The sequence below is a fragment of the Nansenia antarctica genome, assembly GCF_963989245.1.
Source record: "Nansenia antarctica genome assembly, chromosome: 5".
Taxonomy (NCBI): domain Eukaryota; kingdom Metazoa; phylum Chordata; class Actinopteri; order Argentiniformes; family Microstomatidae; genus Nansenia; species Nansenia antarctica.
In genome coordinates, this window is record NC_137690.1 from 67,299,876 (window position 1) to 67,312,615 (window position 12,740).

At 47.7% G+C, this 12,740-nt stretch overlaps 3 protein-coding genes across 5 annotated transcripts in view; 1 reads left to right on the forward strand and 2 right to left on the reverse strand.

The window, feature by feature from the left end:
• Window positions 1-3,069, reverse strand: part of nova2 (NOVA alternative splicing regulator 2) — a gene marked incomplete at both ends in the record, with an annotated part of 49,865 nt that extends 46,796 nt beyond the window's left edge. For 2 of the 3 annotated variants that reach the window (XM_080532777.1, XM_080532776.1), the window contains one exon: window positions 2,910-3,069. In XM_080532777.1, the coding sequence (XP_080388903.1) occupies window positions 2,910-3,069 (160 nt within the window). Of the gene's footprint in view, window positions 1-688; window positions 758-2,909 lie in introns of all 3 variants that reach the window. The other variant, XM_080532775.1, reaches the window with a different exon arrangement.
• Window positions 1-12,740, reverse strand: part of LOC308158275 (5'-3' exonuclease PLD3-like) — a gene marked incomplete at both ends in the record, with an annotated part of 402,256 nt that overhangs the window by 303,801 nt on the left and 85,715 nt on the right. The gene's annotated exons all lie outside the window — the stretch shown is intronic.
• On the forward strand, window positions 7,607-9,583 carry irf2bp1 (interferon regulatory factor 2 binding protein 1; the record flags this gene model as incomplete). Its single annotated transcript, XM_080532562.1, has 1 exon — window positions 7,607-9,583. One exon carries the CDS (start codon window positions 7,607-7,609, stop codon window positions 9,581-9,583), a length of 1,977 nt encoding a protein of 658 aa, XP_080388688.1.

Sequence of the window (12,740 nt, forward strand, 5' to 3'; positions counted from 1 at the left end):
AAAGCAGTCTTTGAACAAGGACAGACACGCTTTGGTTCTGTTTACTTCTAACTTTAGCTTTTTCAAACAAAACAATGAATATAAGCCAATGTCTTCTTAATTGTAAACGTCATGGCCAAATAATGTAAAAGTACATTTGAAGGAGATTGTGTAGCTTTATGACTTGTTTGACGTTACTTAAAGATGATACAGTCTGTCCGTGTCCAGGGATCGCTTTCGAGAACATAAATGTGTGATTTTGTCATTTGTTGTGGTGAACTTTCCCTTTAAATCCACACAAACACTTTGAATTTCATGGCAAAATAAATATTAAATTCATTAGAGCATGGAAATGGATGGTATGGACGTAACTACATACAATATAGAAATGTCTTCTTCAGAGCATCAATACAATCATGGTATACTGTTTAGATATTCCCATGGTGCTCAGGGATTTAAGTGTATTTAATCAATTTGGTCTCACAAAAGATGGTGGGCATAAAATATTCAATCAGTTGTCCAATATAGTTTCATAAAAGCCAGATGGTGATATTGTTTAAGGTGAGTTCTGCAGGCTGTTGAACCTTCCCTCCATTTCAAAGGATCATTATTGTTTCACTGTTAAACTGCTGTATCAACCTGGTATTTTAGTTAGCCAATAGCAAGAATAGAAAAAAGTAGAATAACAAAATCAAAGTGTCTCTCTTACCATTTGCCTCAGAGTGTGAGTCTTGGAAAAGAATGCCTTCATTTTCAAAAAGGGGCTGCAGGAATGCCACTACAGGGAGAGGAAGCACATTGTGTGTGTGTGGCAAACTAATGTTATCACAAATGATTATGAGGTAGCCCTCCCTAATGCAACTGTCCTAGTCCTGAGGTCTAGCACTGTTCATCCAAAAACACCTACATAGAAGGCCTGCTGAGGGGTTGGGGGTACGGACAGGCCACTACCTAGTATAGCACAAGACATCCCAAAATAGTTCTGTGTATGATGTTGACAAATTTACTCATGGGTATAGAATAGAATAGTCTAAAAAAAAAAGCCTCAGTTTCGCAATTCAGTACACAAACACTTCAAGCTTCAAGAAAATATTTACGAGTAAAACGTATCCAAGTTACACTTTTATAAGAGTGTGAACAATAAACTATAACCTGATAACTTCAATGCACTTTAATAGAACAGTAACAGTTTATACAAAACACGCAATGTCATTAGCATTTGAGGATGCTGTTTCTGTATCTCTAATAGAAATATTTTCATTCCAGAATATACTTCTAGCGTTTTAGATTTGTTTTCAAACATAATTCTGTGTTTTTACCCTCCAGGACAGACATATGACTAGCTAGCCAGCCAGCCGCTGTCATATTGAACGGAGATTGAGTGTTTAGGAGTGTGGATACTGTTCTAAGGAAAGTGTAGTTGCGGGTGTCATAATTACCATTGCCATTTCATTTGGCCAAATGGATGAGATGTGTGTGTAGGTAATGTCTCCCATGAGTACTCCATGGTTTTAGATATGTGGAGCTTAGTGCTCTGAGCATCTTTTCCTTTTAACTAGGCCGTCTCACTCAATTTATTTTTGTAAAACAATCAATCAATCTGCCTAATGCATTTTTGAAAGCTTCATTTTAACCATGGTTATTTCGGGTTATAAGCAATGTCCTGCTATTGTTCTATGCAGTAAGTAACCTACGTCTGCCACTGAATACCAATTTTCATAATCTATTCGAAAATAAATTGTATTGTATGTAGCCTACAAAGGTCCATGAAAACAGCATGACTAGAACACTGGTGGCTAATAATGGGGATGGAGATGGCATGTCAACAAAAACTAAATGGTGATTGCCATGGCATGGTGACATCCATGTTTGATCCAACCAGTGAATAAAAAAGCATGATCGAGGAGTCATCATAGGGCATGTAGTATGCCTTTCTGTTGGGAATACTTCAGTGAGAAACAGATCAGATAAATAAACACTGCTGCTGCGACAATGCAGGCCTGATATAGTAACAGATGATGTCGCACTACAATTTGGCCATGCTCATACTCAGACCACAGTGAGTAATATAGGAATGTGATCGTCTTGCTTGTATAATTGTACACAAAGAGGCCCAGGGGTGTGTGTGTGTGTGTGTGAGAGATTATCAGACAAGGTCATCCGTCGCCGGGGCTGAATCCCAGGATTTGAATCCCAGGCAACAATCAATCACCCCATAAACCTTTTGTTTGTTCCCCGTTGTTGATAGTTTGGTGGCTATGTTTTTCTATTTCTTTAATGTTTGCTATTCCTTTGTGAATCTCACACTTGGACCAATAGAATATTCAGTTCCGAAATATTGATATCGAGCATGAGAGCTGAGGGGTTCCCTCCAATTCATCCCTCCTTCATTGTCTTGATCGTGCATCAACCAATGCTTTCCATTATTCTTAAAACGACTAACTATCATAGAAGATAAAGCCGTAAAGCTGTGTAGGCCCTAGACCGATCTCTCTGTTATCTACATAACACACATCTCAATAACATGTCGTGAGCTTAGAATGATAAGGTTCTATCTCCGTTTAGGGTAGTTCAGAGATATTGAGCGTCAAAGTTTTTACATTCCATTATGTTTTGTGAGATGGAACCTTTGTATTTTATGAATTACTAACTCAAAAATTTCAACATTTTAAAAATAACACCACACAGGCATTAATACACACCTAATGGATCAGATTATGTAAAAAAAACTCAATTTTGACAAAAATTGAGATAGAACCTTGTAATTCTAACGTCACGATGTGCAGGCATGCTAACGTCAAGATGACAATCAACCTGCCATCCTTTCCCCCTTCCTAGGGTAACTCACTACCCCCAGTGGGCTAACAGAATAAACACGATTCACACACTCCGAAATGGTCCCCTCGCATCCTCATCTTTTTGTTACTTACCTCCCGTGTTTGTGCGTTTAGTGCTGCTGGCCTCGGTGGGGGTCTCCAGGGGTCTTTTACGGGAGTCGGGGGGGTCCGACTCCATGTGCGGTTGTTGATTGTGGTGGTGATTAGGGTTCGAGAAGATCCCGTTTTGTTGTACTGCCCCTCCGGCCATCATTTTCGAAGTCGGTTCGGTTGATAAAACTGCGTTTATCCCCTTTATGCAACGTAGCTATTGAAAAAGCAGTCTGTCTGTGAATAAAACGAAGCGATTAATTAATTCGAAAATGCGTCTTATTGCGGCCGGAAATATCGTGTGCGGTTATCCTCGCTGCTTCCTCGGAGAACAGGGAGAGATGCTACGCAGACTAGGAGACGATTCGTTTTAGACCGAGAAAGGAGGCGATGCTTGCTTGCGATGCTTTCTGTAGCCTGGCGCTTTTACGAAACGTACGTAAACCTCGAGAGAGAGAAAACAAATCCAAGAAACCGACGAATTCTGTCCTGTTCCACAAATGCTAAAACGTGCTAGCAATCTTCCATCGATTTCTTTGATATGTGGGTTATTTTCATTTCGCTGCAATTCAAGCGCGTATTCCTCAATCAAGCAAACGAAGAACGATGGCGCTCCTCTCTGAAATTGCAGCAAGGCAATGGTCCCGACCCCCCTCAACAAAAAAAATAAAAACAAAAACAAAAAAAAGAATCGAACGATAAAGAGGTGAAATAAATAAAGGGAAAGGAAAAGGTGGTGAAACAACACAAAAGATGATGTTCTTCTATCCGGACCTCGTTTCGTGCATGGAGGAGACACCTTGCACTAAAGACGGTTGGAGGGCAAAGGGAAGGGATGGGTTTGCAGGAGAGGTCCAAAAGGGGAGAGAATGCCGAGAATAGGATACAAAGCGAGAGAGAGAGTTGCGATCTTTTTTTGTTGTTGTAGTCTTCAGAAAAAGATGCTGCAGTCTTGCGTTCAGAGCATCCCTTCGCTGACTGACTGGAGGAGCGCAGGGTAGCGAGTGACGTCAGAAGGGTTCTGAGTCCATCCCTGTCAGACGTCGGGACGTCGAGCCGCCCTCTGATTGGACGAGGCTGACTTTCTCCGGTAAAAGCGAAGAGGGTCACGTGACAGAGAGAGAGAGAGGAGGCGGCGCGGGGACAACAACGCGAGGATCAACGCTATGAAACGACCACGAGAAGATGTCAGAATGAGACTGTGCGATGGAACCGTAATTGTGGTACTACGGTGATCCACAGACAGCAGTGCCTTTTTAGTGGGAACACATACCGTGGTGGAAGTATACAAAAAAAAAATGTAAAAACATCAATAGGAGCCGAAAGTCTTAAAGTGTTTAAATCATATCTTTTAAATGTTAAAAGTTATAATAATAATAATAATAATAATTAGTATTATTATGTTTATAATTATAACAACAACAAAAATAATAATAATTATTATTTTTATTATTATTATTATTATTATTATTATTATTATTATTATTATTATTGTTATTATTATGTCACGAGACAGTGTTTACCAAGTCAAGTCTATTAACATGTAAATGAACCTATGCTAATTTGCATCACTGAAATAGCCCCTCAGCCCTTAAGAAAGGAACCCTGGAAGTTTTACCTGGGCGGAATTCAGCCATCTCTGTACGGAAGAACCAAATGGAGAGATCCTGCTGCCCGCGAACTCTCTCTGCCGGGCTCGGCTCGCCTGCCTCTCACACACTTGCCTCACACACACCCTCTCTCTCTGTCCACACTTGCCTCACACACACACACACACACACACACCCACCCTCTCTCTTTCTCTCTCTCTCTCTTTCTCTCTCCCCCTCTCTCTCTCTCTCTCTCTCTCTCTCTCTCTCTCTCTCTCTCCCCCCCCCCCCCCTCTCTCTCTCTCTCTCTCTCTCTCTCTCTCTCTGGCCACTCTTAGGCAGATGCTGAGCGCCCCTGGTGCTCCTGTAGATTCTCGTCAAGGTGACATTGCGTCGGCCGTGGCCTCCACACAGGCAGCGATCATCTCACACACTTTCACATGGTTGTGAAAACCATCTCGGTCTTCTCTGACTGACTATGTGCCGCTTGATGTGTAGAAATACGTGGCAAATCCGAGGCAGATGTATCATCAGACACTTTATTGGGCCGCTGAAGATCCGAAAAGCAACAATTTCACAGCATAGGCTGTGAAAATACCTCCTTTTATCTCTTTATTTCTGTTCCCTGCACGCTGTTGAGCTACAATGTCAAGCTGGATTTTTTTAGGCGCTACGGATAAACGGAAAATGTGGAAAGTAGCACGATAGGCTATTTTTCAAGCATACTGTAGGCTACTATAAACATTCTTTGTGTTTTTTATGAGGGCTGGAGGTTGGAGCGATGAAGTGAACAGATGTGTACAACTATGATGAATACATAGCCTACTGTAGTTTTTCCTTTGGTTTCCCTGAGAAACATCATTTTTAAGTGTGTCATCTCTCCCTTGGTGGAGGAGAATTTTTTTTTAATCATCTCACACGTTATTGATTGATTCATCTGAACACACACAAACAAAGAGAAAAGTAAAAAAGGAAGTTTGTCATTCAACCTAAGTAAAATGTTGTGCTTGGTGGTGGTAGCCTATGCACACACAGGCTAAGGGTCTGTACATTTTCTCTGGTCACCATGGAAAAAAGGGAAGTTGGGTCTGCACAGTCATGACCCTTTGGCATGGCAGTATTGGAAAGCCTGGACAAGCTCTTTAGGAAAGCTGCCTGCCAGCCTGCCATATCTGACGCTATTATATTGCAGCTGTAGCCTGATAGGTTGGCTCCCCCTGTGGTAACTATGGTGAAGGAGCAAGCAAGAATGGACTGTTAAAACAGCAGCTTTTGTTTCCTCCTCTACTTGGACCCTGCAGACACGGCATTATGTATACTTTCAGCCACTGTTGTGTCCTTGTTTCCAGCTCAGACCATTTTGAAAATGTGATAGCCTTTGAGCTATGTCATAGACACAAGGTCATATCAAATAATAGGAGAACAAAGTGGCTCAGATGAGGCCTGAAGAATCGAAAGGCAAAATACAGGGTGATGACCAGTCAGTTAGAGCTGCATGGTTCAGGGGTTCTGAAGGAGGATGGCAATTCCAGTCCAGTCCAGTCTAGTCCAGTCCAGTCCAGGGTCCAGGCACTAGTTGTGGGCCATGTTAGTGGAGTTGTGTCAGGGTTCAAACCCCTGGTATTGTAAAGCTGTTGAGTAAAGAAATAAAGACCTATGTATAGGTACTGCTGGATAACAGAGTCATGTCAGTGTTGACAATAAATAAAATATGCGCACTCTAGTGTCACAGCTACATCGATGAGCCAAATGTGTGACTCTCATTTATTTTTCAAAGCTCAACACACTTCATTGTGTAAAAGGCGGGAGGGAGGATAACCACAAGCAGAAACAAACGCAATGAGGTAAAAACTAACGTATTCTCTACAGTACAGGAGCAAAACAACAAGAAGGCCTAGGCTACTGCAGACAAAGCAGTGCCAATAACGTGACACACAACCTGGAAAAAGGAGTTACGGTACATTTCATTATAGAACTATTAAAACAGTTGGCGAAGAAAATCCAACCAGCTCCGACGCCACCGTACAAAAACCACTGGTGGTGACCACCATACAGTATAGATTCCCCCCAGTGATAGGGCACATGTTAGGTGAGTGAAGGTACTGTACTGGAAGGACCCTATACTCCCTATTTTCCCATCAAGCTTTGGACTCATCTGGTAATTTTGGACAGATGGCCCCGGGGTAAAACCCTTCCATTCCAGCAATATGGCTTTTATGAGCTTTCACATAAACCCCAGCAGCTCCCCTTCTGTGCTCTAGGTGAAAGGCTTAAAGCCTGCGTGATGTAGATCAGCGGATGCTTCTCCATTGCAATAACCCCCCTTTCTATTGTTTCGATGGGGTCCCCATCTGGCCTCTCCCGTCTATGGAGGCTGTGGCTATTGTTCCTCGTACTCTTGCCCAAAGAGAAGGAAACAGTGAAACAGCCTGGATTGGGGAAATATCTGGTGTGAGTTTAACCAGGCCTTTATTATTGTTAATTAGTCATTAAAAACATAATTGATTTTTTTGTATATATATATAACAAACATGGGGTTTTCATTAGCTTATCACTTGATAGGGATGATAACGATGATGAAATGATGATTATATGAAATATATTCTCTCTTTTTTTTTTGCAGTAGAAGCAGTATGGCCTATTAGTTTGTCCCAAAAATAACGGCGTTTCGAATCAACTAACCCAGATTATTTGGCTTCATTATTTCTCAGTGATTCCCAGTGAGTAAACCCAAAACGGAACTGGAGTTACTGTAATATGTCGCCATCTAGTGGACGAATCACGCAAGCGCGCTGTGGTTGAAAAGAAATTCCCTACCCAGACGCCCACCTAAATAAAAAAAACACCATTTCCCGGAATGCATCAGTGCAGAATTGTGTAAGTTTCCAGCGTCTTCCAGGAGAAACACTTCACGAACACATCCGACCGGAGCGGGGTAAACAAAAAACTTTTGTAAAAGGAAACACAACACACTAACATAAAGTTTTTCCGAATTTCTCCTATTTCTAACGTTACAGAAACGCCTGTCGTTTGTTGAGCCTCTCAGGCCAGTTTAGTGTTTAAAACGGGAGGGATTTCATAACGCGAGAAAGAGACAGGGGCCTGTCAAACATGTCCTCCTCTCAGGCATCTTCCAGGCGGCAGTGGTGTTACCTCTGCGACCTGCCAAAGATGCCCTGGGCTATGATCTGGGACTTCAGCGAGGCTGTCTGCCGGGGCTGCGTGAACTACGAAGGGGCGGACCGGATAGAGTTCCTCATAGAGACCGCTAGGCAGCTGAAACGAACTCACGGCATGCTGCAGGATGGCAGGTCCCCTGGGGGCCCCCAACCCGTCAAACATGAGAGAGACGGATCCATGGACGGAGGTAGGCTGCTGCCCTCTGAACGCTTCGAGAGGGGGAGAGGGGACTACGGAGACGGTAGGAGCACCCACGACTACGGAGCACGGCTACCTAACGGCCTACATGAGGGAGGGGGTCCGCCGGAAGTCAGCCGGCAGAGCCCGAATGCTAGAAGAGCCCTGGTGGGCACCGTTCCTCCCAACATAATGACCCAAGGCCTGGTGGGGGTGGTTCCCCACGGGATGCTAGCGTCCGTGCCCGGTTTGAACGCCAGGGCCGGCGCCACCCCCCTCACCATATCCGCCCCCATGCTGAACGAGATCACCCGGCGGCAGCTGAGCATGGGGATGAGCGTGGCGCCCTTCATGAGTCCGGAGTTGGAGAGGGAGCTGAGGGAGAAGCAGAGGAACGCCGAGGCGCTGGCCGAGCTGTCGGAGAGCGCGCGGAACCGCTCCGACAGCTGGGCCGGCCGGCCCAAGGCCGTGCGCGACACCCTCCTCGCCCTCTCCGGCTGCTCCCCCTTCAACGTCCGCTTCAAGAAGGACCACGGCCAGGTGGGCCGCGTGTTCGCCTTCGACACCAAGCTGGCGCTGGACTTCGAGCTGAAGGTCTTCGTGGAGTACCCCTGCGGCTCTGGCAGCGTGTACTCCAGCCTGGCGGCGCTGGTGCGGCAGATGTTCTACGACGGGCAGAAGGACACGGGGAACAAGGTCATCACCTCGGGCCTGAAGTACGTGGAGTACGAGAGGAGGCACGGCGCCGGGGACTGGAGGCTCCTGGCCGAGCTGCTCAGCGACGCCGTCCGGGCCTTCAAGGCCGCCCCCGGGCCCGACATCCTCCCCCAGCCTTACCTGGACGCCAACTGCTCCATGCTGCCCACGGCTCTGTGCCACATGGGCGGCCGCTCGGCGCCGGCGGCTCCCCGCGCCCGCAAGCGGAAGGCCTCCCCGGAGCCGCAGGGCGGCGGGGGGGGGGACAGCAGGATCCCCGTGGAGGAACAGCTCCGGCAGCACTGGCCGCTGGGGATGTACCCGGGCATGGCCATCCACCTGGCCGCCTCCTCCCTCCCCGGCGCCGGCCAGCCCCACCCGGCCTACCAGGAGGGCTCGGCCACCCACGGCATCAGCAGCAGCGACCCCTCCCCCATCACGGCGCTCATGAGCGTGGCGGACAGCGCCGGCGGCGGCGGTCAGTCTTCTTCCAGGGAGGTCCCCACCAGCAGCGGGAGTAGCCTGGGAGGCCTGGCCCACTTCTCCTCCGCCTCCGGGGCCGTGAGGCACAGCAGCGGCAGCCCCATGGCCGCCTCGCCGGCCGGGCAGCAGCAGCAGCGCAGCCGCATGGCCCAGCGCAGCACGGAGCCCCAGGGAGTCAGCACCTCCGCGGGGGGGACCAGCGCCGCTCTCCCCCTGGCCGGGGCCTCCAACCACCCAGGGGGGGCAGCGGCAGCGGGCCCTCCTCAGTCCTCCTCCAGCAGTGCGGGCGTGGCCCCTCTCTGCTGCACCATCTGCCACGAGCGCCTAGAGGACACCCACTTTGTCCAGTGTCCCTCGGTAGGGGGCCACAAGTTCTGCTTCCCCTGCACACGGGACTTCATCCGGGGCCAGGGGCCGGGGAACGAGGTCTACTGCCCCAGCGGAGACAAGTGCCCCCTGCTCGGCTCCAACGTCCCCTGGGCCTTCATGCAAGGGGAGGTGGCCACCATTCTAGCGGGGGATGTCAAGGTGAAAAAGGAGCCTGACCCGTAGTCAACTCAACGACTGGTAAGGTCAGAGCCAGGAGACGAGGAGAGCTCAATCAATCAATCAATCAACACATTTAAACATAACACTTGTCAACCACACAAAGTGCTTTACAGTAAAAGTACTCCTAAAGTGTAAATAAACAGAAAATAAACAACCAACAGAACAACAGAGGAACAGAACAACACGTCAAAACAAACGAGGCAAGCTGTGTACAAGCTGTGTGCCTATCACACTGTTTGATTTGATTTGATTTATTAGGATCTCCATTCTCTCCCCATACTCTTCCTTGGGTAGTCCACACAAATCATATAGGCTACAAGAAATCATCACAAAAACATATAGCTGAACAAAGAAGAATAACATCAACATACATAACATCACAAAGCATATAACAAAGGAGAAAAAAATGCATCAACTTACATCAACAAATAAACGTACAATCGTACATACAAAACAATCAAAACTAAATAAAACTTCAGCAATGCTCATGGCCTCCGTTTTTGGTGAGCATCACAAAACATAACAAAGAAGCAGAATTCACACACAATAAATAACAGAAATTTATTATATACCATACAGATACTGTATGGTATATAATACATGACCAAACTCTCTGTATGTTGTATGGTACTATGCTGTTTCACCAGGCCTATGTGTTGATTCCCTCTTCATTTAGTCATTTACTGTTAATAACAATAATGTACTGTTATACTGTATAATAGTGTTGTTCCGATACCGATACTAGTATCGGCATGGCCACCAATACGCACAAAAATGCTGGTATCGGTATCGGCGAGTACTTTACAAAAACGTATTATTATTATTATTATTATTTTATTTTTTTTACTTAAGTTTTACAAAAACTTTACGGGCCGGTTTCACAGACAAGGCTTAAGCCTAATCCTAGACTAAAAAACATCTTCAATGGAGATTTTACATTGAAAGTGTGATTTAGTCCAGGACTAGGCTTAAGCCTTGTCTCTGAAACCGGCCCTACGAGTTTTACAAAGGTTTTGAGCAGTGCCAGACTAAGTGTTAGCAATAATTTTACATCGAGGTGAGTATGCGGCTCAAAAAACATGTTTTTTTGTTTTGTTTTTTCAAACGCCGTGGTATCGGATCGGTACTCGGTATCGGCAGGTACTGCACGGTCAGGTATCGGTATCGGGATCAAAAAATGGTATCGGAACAACACTACTGTATAATGACAATGTTAAATCATTGCTGTAGCGAAGTAGATGTAGGCCTACACTTTTGGGGACGCATAGCATGGTGTTTTTCAATCGCACTACAGCTGCAGTTACATGCATGTTTTAGTGACCCAGACATCAGTAGAGTGTTGGTTATATTGTCCCAGTTTGACATGTCTTGCTTGTTTTTTGTATGTTTTTCTCTGACCCAGAGTCCTGTTTAACGCTAAGGAGAGCGTCAGCCATGGAGCCGTTAGACACGGATACAGCCAATGACGCCACAGGAAACGACAATCCGATGTTCTCTCCGCCAATCTCCCTCCACCTCTCCCCCACCACCCAGCCAGTCTCCCTCCACCTCTCCCCCACCACCCAGCCAGTCTCCCTCCACCTCTCCCCACCAGCCAGCCAGTCTCCCTCCACCTCTCCCCCACCAGCCAGCCAATCTCCCTCCACCTCTCCCCCACCAGCCAGCCAATCTCCCTCCACCTCTCCCCCACCACCCAGCCAGTCTCCCTCCACCTCTCCCCACCACCCAGCCAATCTCCCTCCACCTCTCCCCCACCAGCCAGCCAATCTCCCTCCACCTCTCCCCACCACCCAGCCAGTCTCCCTCCACCTCTCCCCCACCACCCAGCCAATCTCCCTCCACCTCTCCCCCACCAGCCAGCCAATCTCCCTCCACCTCTCCCCCACCACCCAGCCAATCTCCCTCCACCTCTCCCCCACCACCCAGCCAATCTCCCTCCACCTCTCCCCCACCACCCAGCCAATCTCCCTCCACCTCTCCCCCACCACCCAGCCAATCTCCCTCCACCTCTCCCCCACCAGCCAGCCAGTCTCCCTCCACCTCTCCCCCACCACCCAGCCAGTCTCCCTCCACCTCTCCCCCACCACCCAGCCAATCTCCCTCCACCTCTCCCCCACCACCCAGCCAATCTCCCTCCACCTCTCCCCCACCACCCAGCCAATCTCCCTCCACCTCTCCCCCACCAGCCAGCCAGTCTCCCTCCACCTCTCCCCCACCACCCAGCCAATCTCCCTCCACCTCTCCCCCACCACCCAGCCAATCTCCCTCCACCTCTCCCCCACCACCCAGCCAGTCTCCCTCCACCTCTCCCCCACCAGCCAGCCAATCTCCCTCCACCTCTCCCCCACCACCCAGCCAATCTCCCTCCACCTCTCCCCCACCACCCAGCCAGTCTCCCTCCACCTCTCCCCCACCAGCCAGCCAATCTCCCTCCACCTCTCCCCCACCACCCAGCCAATCTCCCTCCACCTCTCCCCCACCACCCAGCCAGTCTCCCTCCACCTCTCCCCCACCACCCAGCCAATCTCCCTCCACCTCCCTCCCCATGTGGACATGGCCTTATACTACCAGAACACCAGCGTATCATCTCCCTGATACCAAGGGCCTCTTCGGGAGGCTACAACATTCTAGAAGGATCCGTTAGAGATGTGTCTTTGTGTGGTTATGGGTGTTTAGTCATAACATAGGGAGTCATAACATTTCTATCAGCGACGTTGTGCCCGTTTTACCTCACCTATACCTAATTGAACCCCTTTGGACCACCACTGTCAACCTGCTTTAGAAAGGTTTATAAATCAGCGCGAGACCCTAGTTTGGAGCCATGTCTGTTTAGTTTAGTTCCCTGGCCGTCCTCTCCTTTCACCATGTACTGTGTACTTGTTGAACACCAATTCTATATCAAAAAAATATATATCCGAGTGACATTGTGAAAGATATGACTGAATGCTGGATGTCCTACTTAAACGACAGACTGGGAATTCTCTTCTGGCGTATTTTTTTCTTTCTTTTTTCCCCCCGTTCGTTTGTTTTACGCTTTACATAAAGCTAACGTGACCTGAGGTGAATTGTTTGCTCTTTGCAGAAATCAGCAGACAGTAAATGTATGTTTTTTTAGCATCGATTGGGGACAGAGATGGGAACTTTCAGTCCTGCCAGTGCC